Source organism: Manis javanica, chromosome 2, assembly GCF_040802235.1.
Source record: "Manis javanica isolate MJ-LG chromosome 2, MJ_LKY, whole genome shotgun sequence".
Taxonomy (NCBI): Eukaryota; Metazoa; Chordata; class Mammalia; order Pholidota; family Manidae; genus Manis; species Manis javanica.
Genome location: NC_133157.1, coordinates 202,552,446 through 202,579,908, shown reverse-complemented (window position 1 = coordinate 202,579,908; position 27,463 = coordinate 202,552,446). Strand labels below are relative to the sequence as shown.

Below are 27,463 nucleotides of genomic sequence, written 5' to 3'. Positions count from 1 at the left end.
GCCTGAGGGTGGGATCCACTGATCTGTACTTTTAAAAGCTCTACAAATGATTTTGATGCGCACACAAGTCTGAGAACTAATGTAGGACGACACCCCCACCTACTTGCTACCCCAAAACACAGATTCTCAGACCTCTGTGTACTCTTAACAACCATTGTTGCTTCAGCAACTTTGTAGAATGCATGGTATGTTACCATTGTCTGATTCCCTCTCTGAGTTGATTTCTCAGTGCAGGGGTTTTATCTAGTATATACTTCATGAGTCAGTTCATTATTCAGTGCCTGCCACGTCATAGGTGCTCAATGCATGTCTGCCAATAGAAAGAGTGAAAGGTTGAGTACAAGGAAGCTAGACTTGTGCCTTCAAAGACATGATATATTTTTAAGAGTATTTATCTTAAAGGAAGGAGTCTTAAAATTTATACTAAACTGAAGCCCAGTTGAGACAGTGACTTAATTGCAAAATGAGACCTGAATAGTGAGTGTATTGATGTCTTCTAGCTCCTTGCTACTCAAAGTGTGCTGCAGGATTTCAGCAGCAGTGCATCACCTTGGGGCTTCTGAGAAGGGCCAATCTCAGGCCCCACTGCAGGCCTGTGGAACCAGAATCTGCATTTCAATATGATTTATCTCATTACAGTTTGAGAGGCATTTTCATTTTGACGAGGCTTTCACCAAACTAATCTCTCATCCTTTAGTCAAATGTCCTTTTTTTGTTTTCTAGACATGAAATTCAATTTCCTAGTGGATCCTCATGTGTGAGGAATTTATTAAGGTGGGGATGGTGGTGGTGAAATTAATTAAATTCACTCAGTACCTTAGAAATAAAGCTTTTAACAAATAATCAGAGCAAGTTCCTTCAGTGCAGATGGGATAACTGATTTCTCATTTAGAATAGCACCCACCCTGGCTCAGATCCAGGCAAAATGTCAGCTGCTCCAGCTCATGAAAGGTCAATGGATTGCTTCAAACAACTTTTATGAGATGCTCATCTCAAAATTGGAAGCATGGTGGAGATAGTTAGATGTCCTCCAACCCCTCGATGTCATCAACCTTGTACCCTTACCCCAGCTGGCTTTCCCCTCAGGTTCTAAAGACAACCACTTGAAGCTTAATTTTCTCCTATCTGAAGTAGAGCCAACCTTCTATTATGTTGATGGAAGTAGAGTAATAGCAAGAAACGGAGAAGTCACCAGCTCATCAGCATAAAGTATTTCTCTTTAGAGTTTCAACTTCTGCCCTCAAGTCTAAGTGTAAGGGCTGCTTAAAATTAGTAAAATCATGACTGGAGTTTCTGATTTCCTCCAGCTGTCCTCCATGCATAATTAGTGAGAGTGTTGGCAGGCACCAGGAAAAAAGGAGGGAATATTAAAAGCATGGATAATACCAAGCCCTATAATTGGTTCCTTCCAAAGTAGTTTGCTGTACCGGTAAACTGATGCCAGGAAGGCAGAGCCCCTTTGGGGTTGGTTCATCTTGATAAACACAGTGCCTGGCACATAGTAGCTGCCCAATAAATGCCTTTGAACTAATCAGAAGCAAATATAATCTAATATGTCACTTAATACATCAATGATAGTAAATGCTATACTGCCTTCATAATTAAGAAGATCATGCTAAAAAGACTGTATCTTAAAGGTTTATCTTAAAAGGCAAGATACATGCCTTCCATTCTGACCAAGACAGAGTAACAGGAAGATTTATCCTTCCACCTGAAACAATAAAAAATCAGATGAAATGTGTGCTCAAGACCTTGGATATTAGGCAGTGATTCCTGAGAGATGAGAAATGAACAAACAAGGCAATCCATAAGATTGCCCTAGCTTTCTCAAAGGACTTTTCAGGCCATGACACAGGGAGCAGGGAACCCCAGTGGAGCCCAAAAGACTCCCTGAGTTTGGAAGACAGAGTTAAGAGTCTGAAAAGACCAAAATGGCTGGTTTCCACAAGGTAAATGGCAAAAAGAAGAGAGCTGCAGAGAGAATTCTGAAGATCTGAAGAGGATTCCCTCAAGTTCATCTGAGTATTGATTAGCACACATGTGTGAAGAAATATGAAAGGCCCAGGAAAAAACTAGCCCAAAGGATTGGGGGAATTTTATTCAGCACACACATAAGGCCAGGAGTAATGCCTATTCTGCCGGTGGAAAATGTCATGATTCACAGGACACTGGGTGTAGTGTACACAGAGGGCCAACTCTCAGCAGAGGGACAGATTTTTCCTAGATGGAATGCCACCTCAGGCTTGTCTAACAAACCTTAAAAGCAACACCTAAAAACATCCAATGGTTTTCAAGTAATTTAACTGTGTCCCAGAAAAAAACATGGAAGAATGTTTTTAGGAATATGAAAATATTCAGTACTCAATAAGGTAAAATTTACAATGTCTGGCATCTACTAAAAAGTTACCAGGCATGCAAAGAAGTAGGAAAATATAATCCATGATGAAGAAAAAAACCAGTCAATTTAAACACCCAGAACTGGCACAGATGCTAGAATTACCAGCAAAGGACACTAAAAACAGTTAATATAACATACTGTATTCCATATGTTCCAAAAGTTAGGTAAAGGCATGGAAGATATAAAAAAGATCCAAATCGAGCTCCTCAAGATGAAAACTGCAATATGTGAAATGAAAAACACACTAGATGGGATTATTAACAGATAAGACCTAGTAATCAAAACTATCGACAATGAAACAAGGAAAGGATAATCCTTAAAGAAATGAACACAGAATCAGTGAGCTGTGGTATACATTCAAACAGCCTAATATACCTGTAGTTGGGTCTACTTTGAGGAGGAACAAAAACATTTAAAGAAATAATGGCTGAAAATTGTCCAAATTTGATAAAAAGTATAAACCCACAGATACACAGAAGTTCAGTAAACCCTGTATATAAGCAACGTGAAGCAAGTGACACCAAGGCACATTATCATCAAATTATTCAACACCAAGGATAGAAAGAAAATTTTAAAAGCTGCTAAGGAAAAAAAGATAGATAGAGAAAAGCAAAGAGAAGACAGCTGCTGTAGACTAAATGTTTGTGTTGCTGCATATTCAGATGTTGAAACCTAATCCCCAATGTGATGATATTAGGAGGTGAGGCCTTTAGGAGGTGATTAGGTCACTAATCCCTCATGAATGGGATTAGTGCCCTTATAAAAGAGTCCCTAGAAAGGTCCTTGCTTTTCTTGCCATAGGAGGACACAGAGAGAAGCCTGGCTGTTTCTAAACCAGGAAGCCCCTCTTCCCCAGACACTGAATTCGCTGGAACCTTCATTTTGGACTGCCTAGGCTCCAGAACCATGAGCAGTATATTTCTGATGTTTATAAACCATCCAGTCTATGTTATTCTGTTTTAGCAGCCTGAACAGAATAGACAGAGTTTATTTCTCATTAGAAAACAATGCAAATGAAAGGCTAGTCAAACAGTATCATCTGAGTACTGAAAGAAAAAAAACTGTCAAGTTAGAATTCTATATCCAGTGAAAATACCTTTCAAAAATTAAGGTGAAATAAAGATACAAAAACTGAAAGAACTCATCACCTGCAGGCCTATACTACAAAGAATGCTGGGAAAAGCCCTTCAGGCAGACAGAAAATAATGCCAACTGGAAAGATGGATATATAAAAGAGAATGGCTCTATATTGCTGTGATGGCAACTCTCCCCTCACTAATCTGTAGATGCAGTGGCATACTCATCAAAATCTCAGCAGGTTTTCTATGGAAATTGATAAACTGATTTAAAAATTTATATGAAAATACAAAGGATCCACAATAACCAAACAGCTATGAAGAAAATAAAGTTGGAGGACTAATACCACCTCATTCAAGACTTTTTTAAAGTCACACAGATCAAAACAGGAGGGTAAAATTAAAAAGACTGATCATTTCAAGTGTTGACAAGGATGTAGAAGAATTCCACATTCCTTCTGTACACTGCTGATTGGGAATGAAAAATGATACTACACAGTTTGCTGATTGTTAAGAATGTTAAACACACAGCACACCTACCATGTGAACCAGCAAATTCCACTCCTAGCTATTTGCCCAAGAGATATGATAGCATGTGTCCATAAAAAAACACAAATGTTCATAGCAGCATTTTTGCAATATCCCAAAACTAGAAACAAACCCCATGTCCATCTACAGGATAAATACTGGTGGATCCAAATAATGGATTACTACTTGGTCATAAAAGGGAATGAAATACTGACACATGCTACAGCCTATATGAATCTCAAAATAATTATGCTGTATAGAAAAAGCCAAGAAATGGGAATATATACTATCTGATCCCATTTATTAACATCCTAGATAATGCAGAGTAAGGTGTAGTAAGAGAAGTGGAGGGAAGAAGAGTCACAGTGGGTGTATATATGTGTAAGCTTATTGTAACTTAAAATATACACAGTTGATTGTATGTCAGTTGTCTCAGTAACACTATTAAAAAATAAATGCAGTTATAGAAATCGTGTTTTAGATAAACCAGACTATTTGCTATTCCTGAATACCCTCAGCATTCATGCCTTTCTGTCCCTGTTCATGGACATACCTGCAGACTGGAATGCCCTGCCCCCACTCTCACCCGTCAAAATCCCGTTCTGCTGTAAGCCTCATCTCAGTGCTTTTTATCTTGTGGAACTGTCTCCTGATCCTTACTCTTCAGCCTGCCTCCCTTGGTTACTCTCAGATTCTTTTATGACATGTCTGTTCTGCCATGTATTCTCATTCTTTCAGTACCCCCCTCAATATGCTGTAAATGGGTTAGACTATACCCTTATCTTTGTATCCTACTCCCCCACCCCCATGTCTAGCAGACTCCTGTATCTATGCATGGGTATTTTTGAATTTTATATTTTGAGGACATTTTTTCCCAAAGATACAAATATCATAAGTCAAATGGTCACCTAGAATGCTCTTCTTATTGTGCTGTAGTTTAACCTTCAATTCTAAAGCGTTCTTTCCTTTGCATTTCAACTGCTGCCACCCCCACAATTGCAGAGATGTCATAGCAGGTCTTGCCTGCCATCACTGTCCCCCCCGAGTCCCTTCTTTCCAGCCTGGTCTCACTAAAATGCAGCTTGATCATGTCACTTGCTTAAATGAAATCCTGCCAGTGCTCTCTAGTTTATGCTCTCACTTTCTTTCCATTAAGTGCAATGCCATGTTCCACTTCTGCCCTTTCTCAGGCTGCCCTGTCCTTGGCATACTCTCCCCTTGACTTCTAATGCTTCTTTTTGGTTTAGCCAACTCATCCTCTTCCTCCAAAAGTAAGCTTCAGGGTCATCACTGCTCCATGCAGTGCATTTGTTATAACTCAGCTATTTGTTATTTGTTATTCCTCACCTATTTGCAGGTGAGGAAACTGAGATGCAGTGGGGTTGAGTTCATTACTCAAAATGATCCTCAGCTCATAGCCAAGTACATGGACCAAAGCAGGTTGACTCCATTAATGACATTGTAACTGTTGTGCTAGTGGCCTCTCCTGGAGGGTGGTCGTTGGGTTCTTTGCCATCACACTCTTGCAGCCCTGTGGACAGTAAGCTCCTCAAAGGCCATAGCCATGTTGTTAGCACCGAGCAGGCTGGTAGAGAGCAGTCATTCAATAAATACTTTTGAATGCATGGTTCAGTTGTGGTGAAGGTTGTCTTTACTTACCCTACCTCAAAGTCTGGCTCCTTTCAGTTTCTTTTTTTGGAGGAAGTATATTGAAATGTTGGTAAAAGCAGTCCAGGCTGCTTGATAAGCAGCCCTCATGCAGATTGCCCAAGAGCAAGAAGCTGAATATAAAGTTTAATCAATTGACTCACGCTTCTGGAGGGAACAAATGTTTGGAATGCTGTGAGGCAGAGGCAGTCATCTGAGCAGCCCAGGAGCTCAGGTCTCCCTGGCAGCAGCCACAGAAGTCATTCTCCCTCTGCCCTCCCCCTTCCCCTCTCCTTTCTCTGCACCTCTGCAACAGGAAGTAGAAAACTTTGAGTAAATTTGCTTCATATGTAACAATTTTCCAGTTCTATTATTTTAACACATGTTTTCTTAAAAAAAAAAAAAAAACTAATGAAGTCAAAACCAAATGCAACTAATCCAGCCCACAGCTTTGCTTCTTCACAGAGAGACTGACTGTCTTCCCAACTTGTTTGACACTTTGGCATTTACCATAAGAATGAGGAAGATTGAATTTCATGTAGTGTGACCTTTTGAAACTTGGAACGATCATTTGCATTATTCTGATTTTCACCCTTTTGCAACCAGTACAGAATTACATGACAATTTATAACTTGTCTAGATAGTTCAGATATAGATTTTTTTAAAATAGCAATTTTGTGGGAAGCTGATTTGTTTGTGCTTGTTTAAATCCTTCAAGTAATGAAAATGATTATTGCTATCTACAAAAGAGGTGAAAGTATCTTTGAGCAGGGCTTCACACAGAAAATAATTATGAAGCTGTCATTTCCATAAATACCTTGACAGTGAAATATCTGCAAAGTATTACAGTGACTTTTTCAAATACAGAAAGAGATACTAGCTCCAGATTCAGGGCTAGCCTTCTGGAAAATTGTAAAGAAAGTTAAGTTGGCCTCTAGCATACCATGAGTTCTCTACGCTGTCCCCACGTTCTGAACTTGATTAAACATGGGTGTTAAGAGGTATGGATGCTAGGTTCAATAATACTATTCCCTGCAGGTGTGACCTTGGTGAAATCATTTCTCCTCTTGAGAAGTTAGATGTCACCTTTGAAATGAGTGGTTGGATTAAACAACCTCTGAATTCCTTCTAGTTTGCTAATTCTGTCTGTGGTCATTCATTTGATCATATAATTAATTAGGATAATTTTGGCTTCTGCTTTTCCTCTGTGTCTAGTTTTCCTGTGCAAGCCAAAATTGCCTGTGGTTTTTTCACTTTCTGAACCCAGATTCCCTGGCTACTTTAGTCCTTGCATGTGATAGAAAATCCCTCTTGTCCCATCCAATTTATGTCTCCTCTTCACCATTGTCTTGGGGCCCTCTTCTCTGCTCAATGGCAGCTGCTAATAATCCTTGTCAAAGAGTATTAATGGCTTAATGGCTTCCCACAGGTAACATGTCTTTATTTATATAGGGGCTCTAGAGACACAATACTTTTGCCCTTATCTTTTGTCCTTTTCTTTTCCTCCCTCCTTGAAAAGAAAGACCTAGTAGAAATTAAAACCAAACGGGAGGACGATATTTTGGTGCTAGTGAAATATTGGTACAATGTGTAAGCAGCTTTCAACTTTCTGGGGTAAGTCATTGCTTAAATAATTTATAAATAATTTGTTGAGAATTTAAGAAAAGAGTTTTGGCTCCTAAAACTGATACAACTTATTCTCTCATGTTGGGAATTTCTGATTTTATTTGAAAACATAAGAAAGTGTGTGCTTGTCCCTAGACTGTAATCTTAGTGATTACAAGAAGTGTATCTGTGTTGAGTTCCCCTTCTCCTCATGTGCTTAATGCCATGTCTAGTAGGTACAAGACACTTGGAAAACAATTGATAAGTTACTAAATGAAAAGGCATGTCACAATTTTGTAATGAACCAGAAAAGTAAATCTTATTCTTTTACATGAGACTCTGATTAAATAAGTTGTCATCTACTTCTATTCTTACCTCTAATTTATAAGCACTTTGAATTAATACTCCTAGTTGCTTTAATTTTGTGTCATCTTTTGTACTTTGCTTCACACATTTGCAAGGTTGCCTGCTTTTACATCCAATCTGGGAAAGCTCACAGGGTCACAAATTGATTACTTTAGTCCAAGACAATTTTATATGGCAAATATTAGATAATCTTATATTGTCTGATTAACGTAATATTAAATAAAATAAATATTTCTGAGATGACCCCTGTTGCACATCATTCCTGGAAACTAGCCTTCTTGTGGGACATTAAAACTTCTTTAACTTTGTTGACTACACCAAGCTTGTGAGTTAGAACTGACACATTTGTACCATAAAATTTAATTCCTTTTTTCAAGGCTGAAAGGGTTTACTTCTAGTAAGGGAAAAACAGAAATGTAAAGGGAGGCAGTTACAGAATTTTGACTGAAGTTAGAAAAGGAGCCACCCTTAAAGGAAAAGCTTTTAAGTAGACATAGCCATTCACTTACTTGGCCTAGCAAATACTTAGGTAGTACCCCCCTCCATGTGTCGGCAATGGGGAAAATATTAAGATAATTCTGGCACATATCATACCCTCAAGGAATTTACAATCTAGATGGGAAGATAAACTATAAAAGGTCAAGCATTGAGAGAAAATTGTCAGACGACCAAAACCAGGACCCTCTCCAAAGGCAAGGTGACTGAGGGCCGTGAACCAGAGCTACATGTCAAATGCTTCCTAGAAATATCCAATAGTGTGAGTGCCGCCAGTTCCCATTCCCATACCCACGGCAGACGTCAGTATATGATATGCTACTTTTCCTAGTTGAGCCTAGAATTAGGTCTCATACTCCTTTTAAAGACATCATTTCAGGCAATCACTACCAACTAAAACAAACTAAAACTTGTACCGCATCCTAGATAAGTGATTTCCCCAGCCCCACTGAGAAAATGTGGTAACTTATAGTCTGGCTAGCTCTTCTGAAAGAGAACTACCACCAAGATGAGAATGATAAAACTTGGAGAATGAATGGATACTGGGAGAAGAGGACAGGAGGCCTCAAGGACGCTTGGGTCATCCAACCTGGATTATTGGAAACATGCTGATTCCATTACAATAAAATAACCGTAAAGTAAGCAGACTTGAGAAGTAGCTGGTATATGTATATAACATATACATATTTGATGTTATTACATAACAAGTTTGATGTTATTACAACACACCTAACTGAAGATGGAGATATTTACCCAAGCTTGTAATGTGTCTCCCCAAAATGAACCATTTTCAATTTTTTTGTCTTAGTAATTGGCACTGTCATTTATTTACTTGTCTAATTTAGAAACTTAGGCAACATCTTTGACACTCCCCTTACCCAGCCTTCATAGGTAATCCATCGTGAAACCCTAACAGTTTTATTTTCTCTACATCTTTCTAATGCATGTACTTTATGCCATTTCCACCACTAGATATTTCATGGGGCATACTTACACTAAAAATGTAACTGTTGTTTATCTGAAATTCAAATTTAACTGGCATCCTATATTTTTATTTGCTAAACTTGGCATCCTTAGCCGAAAATAATCTAATTCAAAACAAGCAGAAATAGGTCTTCTTACTCCAAATGCTCTGCTCTGGGTGGGACTATGGGGTGGATGGTTATTTTTGTCAGTGTATGGTACTAAGATTCTAGAGACAAATGTACATTTATTTGACCTGCATAGCTTGTATATTTAGATAGCTTTAAAAAAATAACTTGAGGAAGGTCAAACCACAGAATATTTTGTGAGGCACAGATAAAGTGTGTAGTGGAAAAACAAAATGTTTTCTCTAGTTTGACATTAGCTGACTCCTCTTCTAAAACTTTGATAACGGTACATTCCCCTAGGAAAGTCAAAGTGCTGAAATTCCTCACGTATTTTATAAATTATGTGTTACTGAAACCTAGCCAACATGAGCAATATTGTCAGGTTCCCTCAGAGCTTAGCAGAATACTATATCATGCATGACCTGTTTTTGAAATGGAATTTTGTGAAAACAGCAGAACACCTTTTCTGGCTTCTTTTCCATTAACTGCTCACACCTGACACATTCCTTAGATGATCTCATTAGTTGCCATCCAACCAGATTCCAAAATCTATATACTTAGCTGGGGATTATAGTTTCAGGCAATGGCATTAACTCTGGCTAACAAAGTCAGAGTGCTCACATATTTTCCAAAGAGTTTAAAGAGCCAGGCTAAGAAGAAGCTCCACACCCAACCATATTATGAGGGCTGTTCTAGAAAAAACACCAGTTAGGAACCATCTTGCAGCCCACACCATTGCCTCAGCCTGTGCCAAGGACACATTGTGACTGGCCATGCTCTGCCACTACTGCCATTAAGAGCCGGATGCCTCAGCTGCCATACTTGCCAATGGTGGATCCGTACACAGTGCCTGCCTCACATCACCTCCTTCAGAATGCATTTTGAATGAGTGGCTCTGGGTCACAGCAGCAAGGAAGGCTGGGAACTTGAATTCTGGCTTCCACTTTGCAAAAGCTCAACTCGTAATTTGGAACCCTTTCCAAATACAGAGTAAGGGTATTTGAAAGATCAGGAACCAACATAAAAAACATTCCCTACTCTTTTAAGCAAGAAACCACCCTTGGCAAACATCCCACTAAATGGGACCTAATGATAAAGATAAAAAGCCTGGTCGTCCAATGGACAGCCTCACCCCTCTGTGGTGCCATCTTCTCATCTGTGAAGCAGACACGTTCATGCCATTCACCTCAGGATGCTGGTGAGGATAAAATGAGAAACATGAACACATTTGGGGATGAGGTTTACATCCCCTCAGGACAAATATTCCTCCTCATTATGAATATTGTTAGTGCAGATCTTTGTGTCTCTTTCTTTTAAAGTCTCTTAGGTACAACCAATTTGGAGATTTTAAAAAGAATCTATTTTTTTCTTTGTTGTTGTTCACATAAGAGTATTTTTTTCGCTAGTGAATTGTTTCACTGATGACATTATTGCAAAAGGTGTGCATTTATTTTCTTAAACTTTTTTCTAATATTTTTGTATTAGATAGCAAAGAAGTATTTAGAAATTATACAAAAGCAGAAAGGTGGAAATAAAAATACCTCAAAATTCCACTATCTAGAGATAGCTGCTGTTGTGGGAACACCGTGTGTGTCCGTTGGGAAGTATTTCTTAATCAACCATACCAATCACAGGTTTGTGGAACTGGAAGCAACCCTTGTGAGCATGTGGTTAGTGTTCCCCTTGATGTTTTTTGGGGGGTGCAGAGGGGGCTGTTGCAAACCCACAGGTCCCATCCTTCTGAGTATCTTCATGACTGTCTTTCTTCGGCCTCACATTGGAGGGGAAAGGTCACTTGAAACCTTTGTTGCCAGGTTGCAGTTTTTGTTGTATTTATTAATTCTGTGTTAGGAGACTTCAAGTGTTAGGGGTCAGCCTCATGTTGCCAAGCAGGGGAAGTTGAGAATTCTGGGAACTATTATTTGGCTCAGTGGGAGCCTTTCAAAGAGTGAGAGGGGAAGAAAATTACTCTTTTATTGTAAGGTTTGCCAAATGATCTCTGAGAAGCTGTGATATCATTCATATGTTGTGCCAGGCTGGATCGAAACTGCTCATCTTGGCAGGCATCTCGAATGTGCGTCTCATTCCTCAGGGTTGGTGTGGGCCTTTATCAGAAATAGTTCCATAGGCACTATTTACATAACCATGGTGGAGTGTGAGAATAAACACAGCTGTGGCATTGCCCTAAATATTTCTATTCAGCGGGGAATTAAAAGAGAACTTTATCGCTGAACTACAGATAAACACAATTCATCAAGCAGTGGTCAGTTCAACTGGGGAACAAAATAGGAGTTATAAAAGACTGGCCAGCTGAAAATAGCTCCAATCAGCCCTCCTGAGTTTATTGCTCTTTTACTCCCTCCCTCCCTCTTTCCCAGTTCTAGAAATGTGTAGGGCTCATCAGCTAGCAAGGAAGTTGTCTAGTTTTTTTTTTTGCACGAAGAGGCACCCTGGTTTCCTGAGCACAGGCCTGCATGCTTCCAGGTGCTTTATATATGTCCCTCATTTCAGAAGGGTTCCCTTTTCCTCTTGGGGTTATAGGATTGAGTGTTGGTGGGAGTAAAATTTTTTTACCAAGAAGACTTTTTAACTCCAGGGTGTTTTGAGATGCAAGTGTGATGGCCACAGTTCTAAGCAATCTGTATCTTAAAAGTTACTTTAAGCATCCATGTGTTTCAAGCATGGGTGCAGCCCCTATTCAGCTACGCACATGAAGAGAGTTACATGCTTTCTAGGACTGCTGTCACAAAGTGCACACAGACTCGAAAGTGTGAAACAACAGAAATTTATCCTCTCAGGTCAAAAGTATGAAATCAAGGAGTAGACAGGGTGGCTTCCTTCGGGACGCTTTGAGGGAGAGACCGTCTCCTACCTCTCCTCAGAAGACAGGAGGCTGCCAAATCCTTGGCATTACTTGGTCTGTGGAGACATTACTTCAATCTCTATGTCCGTCCTCACAATGCCTTCTTCTCTGTGTCTCTGTGTGTCTTTTCTCTCTCTTGTAATGACATTCTCATTGGCCCTAAGACCCACCCTAATCCAGTGGGTAGGTTAATGAGAGAAGAACCTCATTGCCATCCTTACTACAATTACTTCTGCAAAGACCCCATTTCCAAGTCAGTCATATTCTGAGGTTCTGGGTAAACACAAATTTGGTAAGGATACTGTTTGGCCTCCTATACATGGTGAGCTGCTTGGGGACAGGGACCATGCATTCTGCTCAACTCTACGGCACCCAACACCAAACCCTGTCTGTGTTCTGGAATTCTGACAAATGCAGCGTTATCTTTGTGTGCATGTGTGTAGAAATCAGTGCATGTTTCCAACTTGTTTTGTAACCCAAGAGATTTCCTGGGATCTGCTGTTTCAAAAGGCACACCTTGTCTCTTCACTAATGGTGTAGCTGAGAGAGAACCAGCTTGCTTACATGTGTCCATACGTACAAATCATACAAAAGCCTCCCACTCACTACTACAGGTCCTTTTCCCAGTCACTGAACCAACAGAAGAGTCTTAAGTGCCAAAATGGTAGCTACTAACATCAGGATTTACAAGTCACAAGGCTCTTTCACAATTGTTATCTCATTCGATGCTCCTATAACCCCATGAAGGTTTTATTATCACCTTCATTATAATGATCATTGTCACTTTCATCATCATCATCCCTATTTTTTTATGGGATGAAGAAACATAGAAATAAACTCATAGAAATTAAGTGACCTATTTGCAGTGAGTGTATGAGTCAAGACTTTTAGTTGTATTTGACACTAAGCCAGCTCGAACTGACCTAAGCAAAGAGGGGAACACAGGGAATTTCAAGTGAGTGTCAGATACAGCTGGATCCAGACCTCTCAGCTTTCTGCTCTGCTTTCTTCTGTGTTGGCTTCATTTGCAGGCGGACCCTCCCATTGTTGATGGCAAGATGGCCCTCGGTAGCTCCATCATTATATCTGATTCCTCAGTATATATATGAGGAAAAGCATCCCCTTAACAATCACTGCTGCAGAAATCCTGGGTCTGGATCTCTATGGCCCAAATTGGGGCACTCCTCCAACCCTCCAACCATGTAGACTGAAAAATAGGGGTAAAGCCTGTTACCAGAAAGGTGGGAATGAAAACGGGGCAGGCAGAACCACAGGTGCCCAAAGAGAATATAGCTTATAAATGACAGGGCCTAGACCTGAGACGAAGCGGTCAACGGCAGGCCAGTCTTCCTGGTCTTCCTCCTTCTCTTCTTTCTCTTCATTCAAATACAGTGAATACAAGATTCAGAAGATACAAAGTTATACAGTGAAAAGTCTCCCTTCCAATCTTGTCTTTCTGTCATTCAGTTTCCCTTCTAACTGAGCCCACCCACTATACCTCCCAGCATAGTCTCCACATGTACAAGCATTTATGTAGATCATTTCTACATCAGGGACCGGGCACTACACTCACTGCTCTGCCATGTGCTTTTTTTCAACATTGTGTCGCAAGCGTTTGCTTCCCTGACCTGAGTGACTTCAACCCCCCAACCACAGTGGCATTTTCACACACCACTTACTTGGTTTTCCATCTTTGGCTCTTCTTCCTCGCCCTCCTCCTCCATCCCCTGTTCCTACTTCATTTCCTCGTCTTCATCTCCTTCCATATGTTTACACATAGAAGTAATTATTGAACTTGAAACTGCCTTTTAAAAAGTGGGTTATGTGAAATATTTGATCCTACAAAATGATTGTTTGGGGTATGTTTTCTGCAAAATACTTCAGAAAGATAAAACTGCTTCCCACCTTTTTCATTCCCATAGTTGCTGGTTAGTTCAGGCAGTTGAGAAAACCAGGGGATTTCAATAAATGTTTGTAGCTTTAGTTGCGGCCACAACTCATTTCAACTTGTGCTCCTGAACATGAGCTATTTTAGGAAGAACACAGAGTTAGATGGGATAATGGGTGACGTAGTATCAGGTTTGCCTCAAATCTTCCCAAATCTTCCAAAAGACTCATGCGGCTCTCCCCAAAGTTTGTTTTTTAATTTTTCCTGGGACTTGCATTTCTCTCCAAATCCAAGAATTCTGAAATAGAGTAGAACTAAGCCCACTCTGGAGTATTCTCCCTGCCTCACGGGACCACTACAGTTTTGTTGTATGCATGAATTGTCAACTAGAGTGTAAACTAGAATTGATGAGGATCAGCCTGGCATTGTGACATGTCATGCACATGTTAGCTCATTTAGTCTTTGCAATAATCTTGAGAGGCAAGTGTGTGGAACCATTTTAAAGGTAAGGAAACTGAGGCTCAGGTGAGGTTAAGTAACCAGTTCCTCACAGCCAACAAGTTTTGGAGTCAACTTGATCCCAAAATCCATTTGCTTAACAACTACTTCCTGGCACATGTGCTTCTAATTGGTGAGAAAATGGGCCCCTGAAAGAACCACTTCACAGCCAGCCGAGGAATGGAATTTCTTTCTCTATTTCTTCATACTCTAAAACATGCATTGCACTGGATCACATTTTGGTAAAATAGCTTAAATCATAAATTAGGACAAAGTGTGTATATTTGAGATTTGTGCCAAGTAATGTGCTAAAGTGTATATATACATATATATATATATGTAAAATCACTCCTTGACTTTGCCCAGAATCTTGAGTTGTCACTGATAGGTTCTGGGGACTGCAGTTCTTCCAGGTACTTGTTTGTTTTACATAGTTGAGCTCATTAGTATTAAAAGAGAAAGTTTGTACTCTTTTCTGTTTTTCCCCTTGTTGGGGTAAACAAGTGAATGTAGATCACTGAATTCTTTCATTTGTTCATTTGTTTGCTGCACAAATAATTGACATCTTTTCTGTGCCAGACCAGCCAATAATCCCTAACCCACCAGCATTTTTGGCAGTTTTATGCTATCCCTATATGCTGTCAAGAAAGCCTCTTTCTCATTTCTCCTGTTGACATTGACCCCTATTTTGAGTCCACAGTCTGCATCCTTTTATAATCTGGTGGTGCGGCTTAGTCAGAAAGAATGGTCTTCTTCATTTTCACCCAGATCTATAAGCTCTTTATAGAATGCCAGTTCACAGCTGCAAACAGTCTCCTTTTACACTGGAACAGACTCTTTCCAGAACCTTACTTAATCCAAATTCTCTCTTTGGTTGATAGTGTTAAGATATGTACCCAAATTCTGATTCTCTGCCTTTCAAGAGAAAGAACCTAATTCTCCTTACCTTAGGTGTACATTGGACTGACTTACTAGTTTCTAACAAAAAGAATGAATCAGAAGTGATGCTATATGACTTGGGAGACCAGTTCATAAAAAGAATAGTAGTTCCTTCTTACTCTCTGGGGCAAAACAGCTACCATATCATGAAGTTATTCACACACTCTGGAAAAGTCCATGTCATGGGTTGCTGAGGCCTCCTGCCAACAGCCATGTGAGTGGACCGTCCAAGAATCCTCAGCCCCAGTCATGCCTTCAGATGCCTGTAGCCACGGTTGACATCCTGACTAAAAACTCACAAGAGCCTGTGAGCCAGAATCACCAAACTAAGCCACTCCCAAATTGATGACCTACAGGAACTGAAATAACAAATGTTTGCACTTTTTAGCTACTTATTTTGGGGGAAATTTGTTACTTGGCAGTGGGTAACTAATACACTCTCCAAGAGCCCTCTGTGGTGTTACCTTCTGGTAACAACCGCCTGTAAGTCCAGCTGTTTTGAGGACTTGAGGTTGGGCTCAGAGAGGCCTGCCATGGTCCTTAGTCTGTATAATTTGTGGAACATTTAAACCATATACCTTCCGCCTTTGGAAATTATTACTCAGGAGATCTGGGATGGGGTCCAAGCATCTGTATTTAATTAAATGATTTAAAACAAATAAACCAACCAACCTATTCAAGTGTTACTAAAGGGTTGAGAACTTTTGCTGCTTTTATTTTTTAACTATAAAAAGCCACAACCCTCCCTGTCTTCTGTGTCCTCTGTGTTCTTTCTTTGAGGCCAAGATCAGTCACCTTTCAGCATGTCCGTTCCAGCTCCCTGGGGACCCTGGCTGCAGCCACACCCAGTGCTTTTTCTTATGCACCCACAAAGCAGGTCTTCTCCAGTGCCAGGTGCATCAGGCTTATCTGGTGATTGCTGGGCCCCACCTCCAGAATTCCTGATTCTCTGGGTCCAGGGTGGGAATCGAGAATTTGCATTTCTCATAAAAATTTGGGGTGTAGCTGCTGGTCTGTGGCCCCCTTTGAGAACCACCACCAAAAAACTCAGCTGCTTGTATTTAAATTTTGCCTCAGAAAGAGTCCAAAGTCCTTCCTGTACTTCAGGCAACAACAAAAAATGCAAAGAAAAAACAAAACATCCATTTTGCCTGAGATAAAAGCAATCCGTGGTGCTAGAAATCCTAATAGTGTCTATTTGGGGGGAAAATAGCTGGAAAGGGAGTGTGCTGAGCACTTCAGGGATATTTGTAACGTTCTTTTTCTTGATCTTGGTGGTGGTTACACAAATGTATTCCCTTTGCGAAAATACTTTCAAGCTCTGCACAATTTGTGCACATTTCTGTCTGCATTATACCTAAGAGTTTCCTTAAAAGTTAACAATAACAATAAATGCTGTCAAAACCTGCGAGAAACAGGCCTCTCTGCCTCATTAGCAGGTACCTCTGCGTACAAGTAGATTTTCCTCTGGGGGTATGCTGGCAACCCAACAAAGGAAAAAGTCTTTTTTTTCTGTCTTTTTTGCTGGCATCATGTGTGTGTGTGTGTGTGTGTGTGTGTGTGTGTGTGTGTGTGTGTGAGAGAGAGAGAGAGAGAGAGAGATACCTGAGAAGTGACTGCTTCCAAGCTACCACTTCTTTAAAAACAAATCCAGGCCTTCAAAAGAAAATACTGTAAATGAAATATTTGCATGTTTTAAATTCTTAGAACAACAGATAGTGTTAGGATATTTTGAAAAGCAACTTGAGCTTTTATGAATGATTCTTGAGAATCCTAGTTCGTGTTTCACTGTTCAACTTTACTGAACAGTGAGAACTTTGAGCGAGACTTCCCTCCCATTTCTTTGGAAAGTGCCTAAGAGGCATGAGGTTTTTTTTTCTTCTGGGTGAGGACAAATGTGTCCTAACAAATTCCCTCTTTCATCACAGAAAACCTTCAGAGTCTTAGTGAAAATCCTTGCTTTGCAAATTTCTTACCAAAAAAAATGCTAATGTTGCTAACCACCCCCCTCTAGAGACATTCTACCTTGTAACTCATTCCTTTTCTACAATTTTTAAGTTTATGGGTAAAAAAGTTTACTCACTTTAAAAGGCTTGTTTCAAATGTAAATGAGGACAGGTTGCGTTGGGATTTCTGACTTTCAGGTGATCTGCAAAATTGTTATTTTGAAATTCAGGCGCTAAGGATGCCAGTGGGCATATTTGTTGATGAAGATGGGACTTCAGACAGCTGGAGAACAAAGTGCCCCCCTATTGGGTGTTGTCCAGTCTAAAGGACATTGTAAAAGTATCCAAATTCTTGGGCTTTTGAGCCTAGCCAACATGGGTTTGAATCCTAATATTGCTAATTGTGTGGCGTGAGTAAATCATTTCTTTCTCCCTCCAAACTTAAGGTTTTTTTCTTGTTAAATGGGATTAATAATAGCAGTCATAGGGATAAGGAAAAATACATATGTAAATGGTAAATATTCAGTGAATGGTAGTGTAATTATTAAGGAATGAATGAAAATAAATGGATTGTTTTAGTCAGCTTTGAATTTCCCAATCCCTTTATCTTTCAATGCAAACATGAATAAGTAAATAATATTTATTTGCATGTATAGATTAATTAATAAATGTAGTTTTTTTCCTCCCTGCAATAAACACATCTGTCTAAGCATTGTAAGTGTGGGGGACAGATTAATGGTTGCCAGAGATTTGGGATGGTGATGGAGAGGGGAACACGTGTGATGACCAGGGGTAGTGGAGGGAGAGCTTTGTGGCGATGGAACAGTTCTGTACCTTGACTGTGGTGGTGGTTGCAGGAATCTACACATGACAAAATGGCATAGTACCATACACTTACATTGTCCCAATGTCCACTTCTTGGTTTTAAAAATTGTATACAGTAGGGAGAGATTAAAGATGGCAGCGTGAGAGAGTGTATATCAATGCTACCTTAATAAAAAAAATTGTATACAGTTACATAAAATAAAACTGTCAGAGAAAACTGGGTAAAGGGAACACCAGACCTCTTACACTATTTTTACAATGCCATTTTAATCTATAAGTTCTTATCTGTAGAAAGCTTCCTCCTTTTACCGCAAGTACAGTAGACAGATCTCTCATGCTGTATCTCAGAGGATCCAGTTGGAGATCTGGCATAAGCACTGGTGTCTGACTTAAAATACGATACTCTTGTACATCTCTCTCCCCACTGTTACCCCTGCCTAGGCCAGTTCACCTCTCACTGCGCATGCCCAAGGATGAAGTGGTAACTAATCTATCACCAACAGGATGCCTGAGATATGCAAAGTTGGTCATCTTTGATTCTAAAATATTCATAATTAACACTGAGCAGTAGGATTAAGCATGTGTCTAGATATTTTAATCTGCATCCTTCTAGCAGCAGCAAGACTGTGAGTATTTCATTAAAATCTTCTATAGATTGATAGGCAATGCAAATTAATATCAGCTCCCAGTTGGGAAGTTTTGACCTCATACTACGAATAAGCCAGTCAACTGAATAACAGGGAACCCAGACATCCTTAATTCAGGTGATTTGGTGGTTAGATAACTTATGTCCCCATCATCTAGACAGTGCCTGGGCATTTAGTAAATATTTGTGGATGAATGAATGAGAGAATGAGTGAATAATGGGACCATCAAGGTAAACCATGCAAAGCTGACAAAATCTAAAAGGAGGAATGACAATTAGTTCAACTTTGGCCCAGTACTTAACAAAGAATGATCTTCCTGGAAGCATTCTAACTCCTCTCTCTTTGCTTCTCTAGACAGCTTGAAATCCACTCTCCAGATGCTAAGCACACAGTGATCCTAAGGAGCAAGGACTCAGTCACTGCCCAGGCCTGGTTCAGCGCCATCCATTCCAGTGTTAGTGACCTGCTGACCCAAGTGATTGCCGAGGTCAGAGAGCAACTGGGGAAAACAGGCATTGCTGGGAGCCGAGAGGTCAGGCATCTTGGATGGCTTGCAGAAAAGGTAAGGACACTCCCCTGCCACCCGCCATAGTCAGTTTTCCCAGAGTTTCCCCAGCACTTGTTGAACCACTTGATCTGTAGGCTGATTCTCATCCATCTCCACAGGTTTGCCTTTGTGTTAAAACTGGGCTGTGTCTTGACTTTGATTCTCCCACATCTGGTCCAATATATGGCCAATTGCAGGTGATCATAAATTGTCTGTGATGGATGAATGAGTGAGGGAGTGGATGAGAAGTCTGATTCTCACACCTCCATGTGGAGGGCAGGGAAAATAACTAAAACTCTCAGCAAAGCCTTTGCCTTGAGAGGTAAAGAAGTTAAAAGTGTTGCTTAAAAAAGTGTTTGTGTGCGTTTTCATGGACCTGCTTTTTAATTACGTGGATACATTTACAAATAATAGCAATAATGACAGAAAGGATTTCTTTAGCAACTACTATGTGCTGACTCTTATATTCTTAAGGCAGCAGGCCCCAAATGTCATCATATGTGGGCACCTATTATGTGCAAGGGATGGTGCTAGGCAGGAGTGGAAAGAGTATATAGTGTATATACAGATGAATAAAGACCTCATTTCTGTTCTCAGGGAGGGCAGCATCTGTGCAAAGGACCTGGGTCATTTCTTTTCCCACATCACACGATCTGTTGAAGATAGTAAAACTCTCTTTGTGGCAATCTCCTGGGAGTTACCACTTCTCTTCATTTCAAAGGATTGAACTTTTTCCATTGTCCCTACACCTGATTGCTGTCCCTTAAGCTTGACCATGAGTGCCCATGAACACTGAGCTTTGGGACAGTGTGACCTCCCAGTGACTCACATTCTAATAGGTGGTAAGTGGAAATAATGACTGTCACAATAACAGCTCTCCTGCCAGTGAACTGTGTTATCTGAGAAGGCCCAGTCAAATGGTGCTTGAAAATAATACTTGAACACAGCATTCAACTGTTCTCCACCATTGTTCTTTGTTTGCACCAGTTCATGCATAATCTCAGCCACACGGTGCAACCCAAAGTGGGTTGTTTGTTTTGGTATTATCCCATCTCTCACAGATTTCAAAGGACTAAAAGGACAAACACAAGTGGTGGTAGCACCAAGATCATAATAAACAAAATATACAGGTAGCCTCCCATCACTCTGTGTGTTAGGGTTCTTGATGAAAACAACACTGCACATCTGGACAACACCGTTTTAGAATTATATAGTCTCTAACACTTGACTTTTTACTCTCTCTACCTATATGTGTTTTAATTAGGAAAAGGTCTATTAGTCAGGCACCTTTCAGCTGCAATGACAGAAAACTTGACTCGGCTTTAAGCAAAAAGGGATGTACTACTTACTATCCAAGGACTAGCTCCAGGTATGGTAGGATCCATGGATTAAAATGATATTAGGCCTGCCTTTCCATCTCTTTGTGCCCTGCACACTTCATTGGTTTATACTCAGGCAAGCCATCTTCCTTGGCCAAAAGTTCCAGGCTTGTGTGTTCCCTTATAGCCTCTTTGCCCCCATAGTTCCCACAGCATTCCTGAGATTAAGCCTAATTGGATTCACTTTGTTCCTATGTCAGCCATGGATTGGGCTGAGATCAGCTTTACCCAAACCGTATGTAAGGAGAGATGAGGAGAGGGGGCTGTCTACTGGAAAATTAGACTACTGGGCAAGAAAAAGACTAAATGAGTTCTAGGGGGAGGGAAGCAAAATCAACAGACTTGTACTACAGAAGGAAAATGGAAGAGGTTACTTGGGATAAAAAACATCCTCACTTGATTAGGATCCTGAGTGGACTTGGAGATGTACTACATATTTCCAGGTCCAGACAGGAGACAGATGGCAACCTCAGAAGCTATGATGGGATAGGATTTAATGCAGGAATAATTTATACGGTTGTGACCAAGGTAAGGGAAACCAGTAAGAGATGGAGAAGCATCTAACAACAGCAAGAGGCCACACAGCCCCTTAACCTGAAATGGCAAGAAAAAGGAGCAGTTACCTGAAATCACCAAGACTTGCAGTTGTAGAAAAGAGCCACTTGTGAAGAGCTGTGCTCTTTGGGAGAGAAACACAACCCCTACCAGCCCATCACCCCTGATCTCCTGCTGGTGTCTCCTGCTGGCTGAGGCTGACGTGGAAGCCAGAGGCAAGGAAGCCCATGGACGCCATCTGCTAATTAAGGTCAGCCTCCCAGGGCACAGACCAGGATAGAGAAGGGTGAAAACTGGCTCTCAGGGGGCAAAGGGAGCTGTCCAGCACACATACTCCTCCACCTTCCAATAACTGAGGTGGTCTCAACTTCCAAAGCTTCTTTTCTCTCATTTCTTTTAACACAAACTTCATTACCATTTCAATGTTGCAAATTAGTACTGTATCACTATTAATGATATTGGAACTTTTTCAAAATATTTTCTTTTAAATTGTCTGCTTATGCCTTTTACTTATTCTGTATTATCAGTAGACACGTTGTTAGGCATTCCAGTGGAGCAGTAATACAGGGTCATAAAAAGTTTTTTGTTTTTAGAATATTATTGTTCTTATAATGTAATTTCAGATAAGCATTACAGATGTTTCTTTAGGTTGTGTTATGTAGTGTATCCATAAGAACAATAATGACTGAACATGGGCAATTATCAAAGCAAGAATGTCTTTTATTGCCTTTATCTTCAAAGCTGCTCAAAAGATTACCATAGATCAAGTCCAAAGGAACAAATCCAAGCTGAAATCCTTTCTGATTAAATATTTAATACTGAGTCTTAGTGTGGAGATATATGAATGGTTTTCAGCAAACTATTACAATGAATGGCAAATCCTTAATACTGTGGCTTTCTTATCACAAACATTAGAGAATTCACTTGGTATTTGTAAAGCTATAAAGTGTGATCCTATATATAGTCAGCTGCAATTTACCTTAAATTGATGTCCTTTGTCTTTTCCTATACTGTTAATCTTTGATTTTATGGATTAATAATAGTAGCTCTGGAACTAGATTTGCATATATTAAATTTAGTTTCACATTTTTAGAACTGGCATTTATATGAACTAAAACAATATGAAACAACAACTTCCCTTTTAAAATGCTCTTCAGTGCAAACTTCCTCTACACTACACAGGAGGAAAACTTTATATTAATATTATTTTTCCCCATGAGATCATCTGGGGACTGGAAGAATGGCTCCCATGAAATGACTCTCCATTGAATCAATGGAGAGAATTCATTGCCCTCCAAGAGAGGAGAATGAACATGAGAAAAAAGTGGAGGTAGTGGATTAATACAGCTTGTAGAGACTTGAGTACACCAGAGACTGGTCTAAAGTGAGATGAGAGTTCATCCTGGAAGAAGCTGACAAGCAAATCTGGTACCTTGGATGGCAGCCAGTTATGAAAGATCTTGAAAGCTGGACCTATGACTTGAGTTTGATCTGGCAGGCAGTAGGGAACCTTCACATACAAAAATCAGAGAAAAGGGAATTTAGAGGTAATTGTAATGGACTGAATGTTTGTGTTCCCCAAATCCCTGTGTTAGAGTCCTAATCCCTCATGGTGGTATCTGAGGTGGGACCTTTGGGAGGCAATTAGGTTTAGATGGAATCATGAGGGTGGAACACCCATGATGGGGTTCGTCCTCTGATAGGGGATGGAGAGACCAGAGCCCACTCTCTTCACTGTGTGAAGGTACAGCAAGAAGTTAGCTTTCACAAAGCCAGGCAGAGGGCCCCCACGAGAACCCCGTGTTGGCATCCAGATCTTGGGCTTCCAGCCTCCAAAATTGTGAGATATGTATGTTTGTTGTTTAAGGCATCCAGTATGTGGCAGCACAAGTTTAAGACAGTGATCTAAACCAACCTCTTCTTTTTATAGGTTGAGAAATCTGGAACAAGAATAAAAATTGTTTTCTCTGAAGTGACACTCTAAATCAAGGAATAATTAGAGAATAGGACAATGCTGTGATATCACTATTGCTTTATTTAAGTTCTAAAAGAATCTCCTACAGCTCATCCTCTGCAATTGGTTTCATCCTTTCCTTTAACTGTGGTAGCCACTTTCTAGACTTCTCTACAGTATCAAGGTCAGCACTGGACGTAGCCTTCAAACTGGGCTGTTTTCTTTGACTTCCTGGTCCTGTGAACTGCACCACAGTGACAGGTCCTGTACAACTCTCTGTGAGTGCCCTCACATGCAGACAGGCCAGGTGCACCAAGGTGAGAGTCTTTTCTATGATCATATTAGTCCCAAACCTTTAACTCCTTGAAAGCTCTAATCTGTTTCAAAAAGGCCCAGAAATGCTAATCTCTACCCTGAAGTGTAAAAAGCATCATGCCTGTAACACATTTTTTCAATCGTTCTTTAGTTAATCTTTTTACAGTTATTATTGAGGTGTTTTCAAAGGTGTGATTTTGTATAAGAGAAAAATAAACTAAGTTCTGACTCTCTTGCTACTCAGAAAAACAATAATGAGCAGGGACACAGCAGAATTGTTGAATTCTGTTTTGTGTTCAGTACATTGAGTGTTACCTGTGCTTTACCTTGTTATCTCAGTCTGCAAACTACTTTTCTTCAGATTAAAAACACAAAAACACAACATAACACAACAAACAAGCGAAAACCCAGTTGGGAGCTCTGAGATGCAAGTTCAGTTCTCAGCTGTCCCCATTTCCACTTCAGATTCTTTCAAAATGGGAACATTTATATAGCTATACCTCCCCAGGGTGTTATTGGAGGACAGGAAGTTGGTAGTTACTATGTATTCTGTGCCTAACCTGTCTTAGGCAATGTTCTTTAAATTATCCCGATTCTATGAGGCAGGCTTGGAGACTCAGTGACCTTTCTAGGATTGCTCCTCCAGTAAGTGGCAGAACCAGAGTTTGGGTCCCTCTTTCTAACCCCAAAGTCCAGAATGTTCCACTAAGCTGAGCTAATAAACAGATGCAGGGAACACGTGTCCATATGAGTGAGACCCTCCCCAGCGCCCAATGTCAGAGCAGCAGCACATACCAAAAGCAGTTTCAGAACTGAGAGATATCAAAATAACTCAAATCCTTTATTTGCCTTTTTGAAAATAAGGGGTGTCTTCATCAGTTTGGGGTGCTATAATGAGGTGCTGTAGATGAATGGTCATCGGCCCCCTCCTCTGCTCCCTCCTTCTTCCTTCCTGTCTGTCTCTCTGACTCTGTCCATCCAGCCATCTATCTGTCTATCCATCTCTAGCAACATGTTTTTTGTATATCCTCACATAATTCACTAGACCATTATTAATTTTCATCTACAACAACACCAATTTATTCATCTCCCAAAATTCCAGGTGAATATCACCAACCAAATAATGTTATCCTCTAGCTACCTTGCCCAGCTGTATAAGAGGAATCTCACGTGTAAATGTAAAATAGCCCTGGCCTGAGTAAAACAGGCTGCTGGTAATCAAGATCTTGACAGTGTAATTAGTGGAATGATATTTCTGGAGCTTCTAAATATATCAGCTCCACCATCTGCTTAAAAATCACCTAAGCAAGAATTCCCAACCACCTCTTCCAAGGAGAACAGTCTCTGACCGAGGGAACTCCCATCTGATAAACAGAAATAGAACTGCTCTCCAGGCTACCTCTGCCTTGCATCATCCCTAAATCAAGACTGTTTGTTATGTTGGGAAACACAGACTGTTAATGCAATTAAGTGCTAATAGGCCTGTTGTGTTGCTTTAAAAGGCAGTCATCAAGTTGCTGAGTGAATCGCCTCTGAGATGGAGCAAGACTGAGGAAAACCTGGCAACAGCTTGGTTATGTTCCTGTTAGTCTCTGACTACAAGTGTTTAAAGTAAATGTGCCAGGGTGAGTGTAATTCACATCGCCCCCATCTTTCATTCTCTCAAATAAAAATCAGAGATCTAAAATTGGGATGGACAGGTGGGTGGCAGAGGCAGCCATAATGAAAACATGAAAATATGTCCAGTTTTCTGCATGACTTGACAGTACGATGTAGTAACATGAGGCATTCTCTCCAAGGTGGAAATGTCAGTGCTTCCCATGTAAGAGAGATGGGGGCATCATGTCTTTTTCTTGTAGGCTGATTCCCACAAATTCATGGGTGGCAGCAGTCATTGGTCACACATACTCAGAGCGGGGGTGGGGGGGACACCTCAAGACACACAGGGCCACTTGGGGGTTGTCCCAGGGAGCAGACTGAAGTAGCAGGGACTAGGAAGCAGGCTTTGCAATAACAAGAGAATGAGATGCCCCTTGGTTCCCATACGAGGATGTGATTGGCTTTTTTGAACAGTTCTGCAGGCCATCAGTGACGTAACACCCATTAGACTGAGGATGAGGTGCAGCATGGGGACTAGCTGAGTGGCAAACCTTTCCCACTGGGTGGTGGGCACATCGGATGAAAGCAGGAGTCTTGTAAGGCTCAAAGATGTCAAGGCAGCACATGAAGTTTTACACCTGATAATAATACATTGGTCATTGTCTTAGAATTCTTTAGAGGATGGGATCTGAGATGGAGATTCTCAATAGTGATTTACTGAGGGAGGACTCTTAGGAGAGACCTGTAAGGAAATGGGTGAAGTAAGGTAAGTGGGAGGAAGCTAAGCAAATGTATGGTATCCGCTAAAATCTAGCCTCCTCCTGATCCCACAGGGAGCTTTGTAGCCTGAGTGCAGCACAGAGCTTCCCCACTTTATGCTAAGGGAATTGGGATTTTCTATCCCCCTGAGTAAGAGGGCAAGTGTAGTTCTGGGCAGGAGGGGGTTCCCAGCTCCAGGCAAGTTCACTGTGGATTCGATGAGATAGAGTATCAACAGCGGACCATTAGGGGTTAAGAGGGGCTCATACAAAGCTCTATTCTCATGGCAGTAGGTCAAGTGCAAGAATCCCATCTGTCTCCATCTCTGGTCCCAGCTCAGCCTCTGCTTCCTGCTCTCCTGCTTTATTCTGTGGCTCCGCTCTTAGCACCGGGTGGAACTCTTCTATCAATAGTGGCAGCAATGACTTATTGCCAGCGGGTATACAAGTATGTGCCTGTGCAGTAGGCTAAGGATTACCTCCTTACACGTATACAGTGGGTGAGATGAGTATCAGGTGAGAATCCTGGACATGGAATTTCCATTTTCCCTACACTAAGTCCCCAAATGGCTCTGGGGGTACTTTAGAGGTATAGAGAGGCCACTCCTTCAGCCAAGGGCAATTCTCTAGAGAAGGAGAAGGGTTAAGCTGTGAGCAGTCAATATGCACACCAGGCAAGGGCTGGATGCACTACCTAGTAAAGGAAATTTGGGCAGAAAAGCAGCCATATCTACCATAACTGTTGATGTGTTCACATGGGGGAAAAACATTCCAGGAGATGTATATGGGACCTGGCAGAGAGATGAAGAGTAGCCAGTTCTGTGACATGCACAAGTTTATAGCCACCACTTACAAGTTACTTTGACTTACAACTATGTTCAAATTCTAATAACCTCTCTTTGCATTTATTCACTCCTTCCTCCCTCATACCATGGAATAATTATTTTTTAATGCTTTGAAATTCTCAGATGTCATTTTCAGAGTCCCTTTGCATTCTTAGATTTTTGGCTTGGGCTTTATATTACTTCTAATAGGACTAGGCTGCAATATTGCAAGTGCAATGCAAAATAACACATTTCATTTTCCATCCTGCAACTCCTTCCAGCTGGTATTTTCAGATTTTGAAAGCTGAATCAAAGGTGAGCAAATTTAAAGTTTGTAATACTGATTTCATTTAGAATTAGGGATAGAGAGATAGATATATCTAGAATTCTAGAATCTGACTTAAGAACATCCATATCAACATATGGTCTGCATCAAGATAAAAGTGAGGGTCTTTATGGAGCCTCAGAGGCCAAGAAAGACTCTCAGAATTACTTCCACTCCCTTCTTTTTCATAGTGATTCAAGGAAAAGCCCTAAAATATCCTTGATCTGTTTTTGCCTTGCAGGTTATAACCTTGCCAAGAAAAGATGGAATTTCTCATTTATGTCTGTTGCTGCTGGGCCTAGACAGTATCTTGGAAATAATAGGTGGTCAGTCTATGTCAAATGAATGAGTCAGTAGACTGGTGGTGGTAGGCAGAACATGTATTTCCTGTTGCC

At 40.6% G+C, this 27,463-nt stretch overlaps 1 protein-coding gene across 1 annotated transcript in view; it reads left to right on the top strand.

Annotated features, from left to right (window-relative positions):
* Positions 1–27,463, top strand: part of SNTB1 (syntrophin beta 1) — a 220,839-nt gene that overhangs the window by 118,361 nt on the left and 75,015 nt on the right. The window contains exon 3 of the mRNA XM_073230032.1: positions 19,167–19,374. Within this exon, the coding sequence (XP_073086133.1) occupies positions 19,167–19,374 (208 nt within the window). The remainder of the gene's footprint in view (positions 1–19,166; positions 19,375–27,463) is intronic.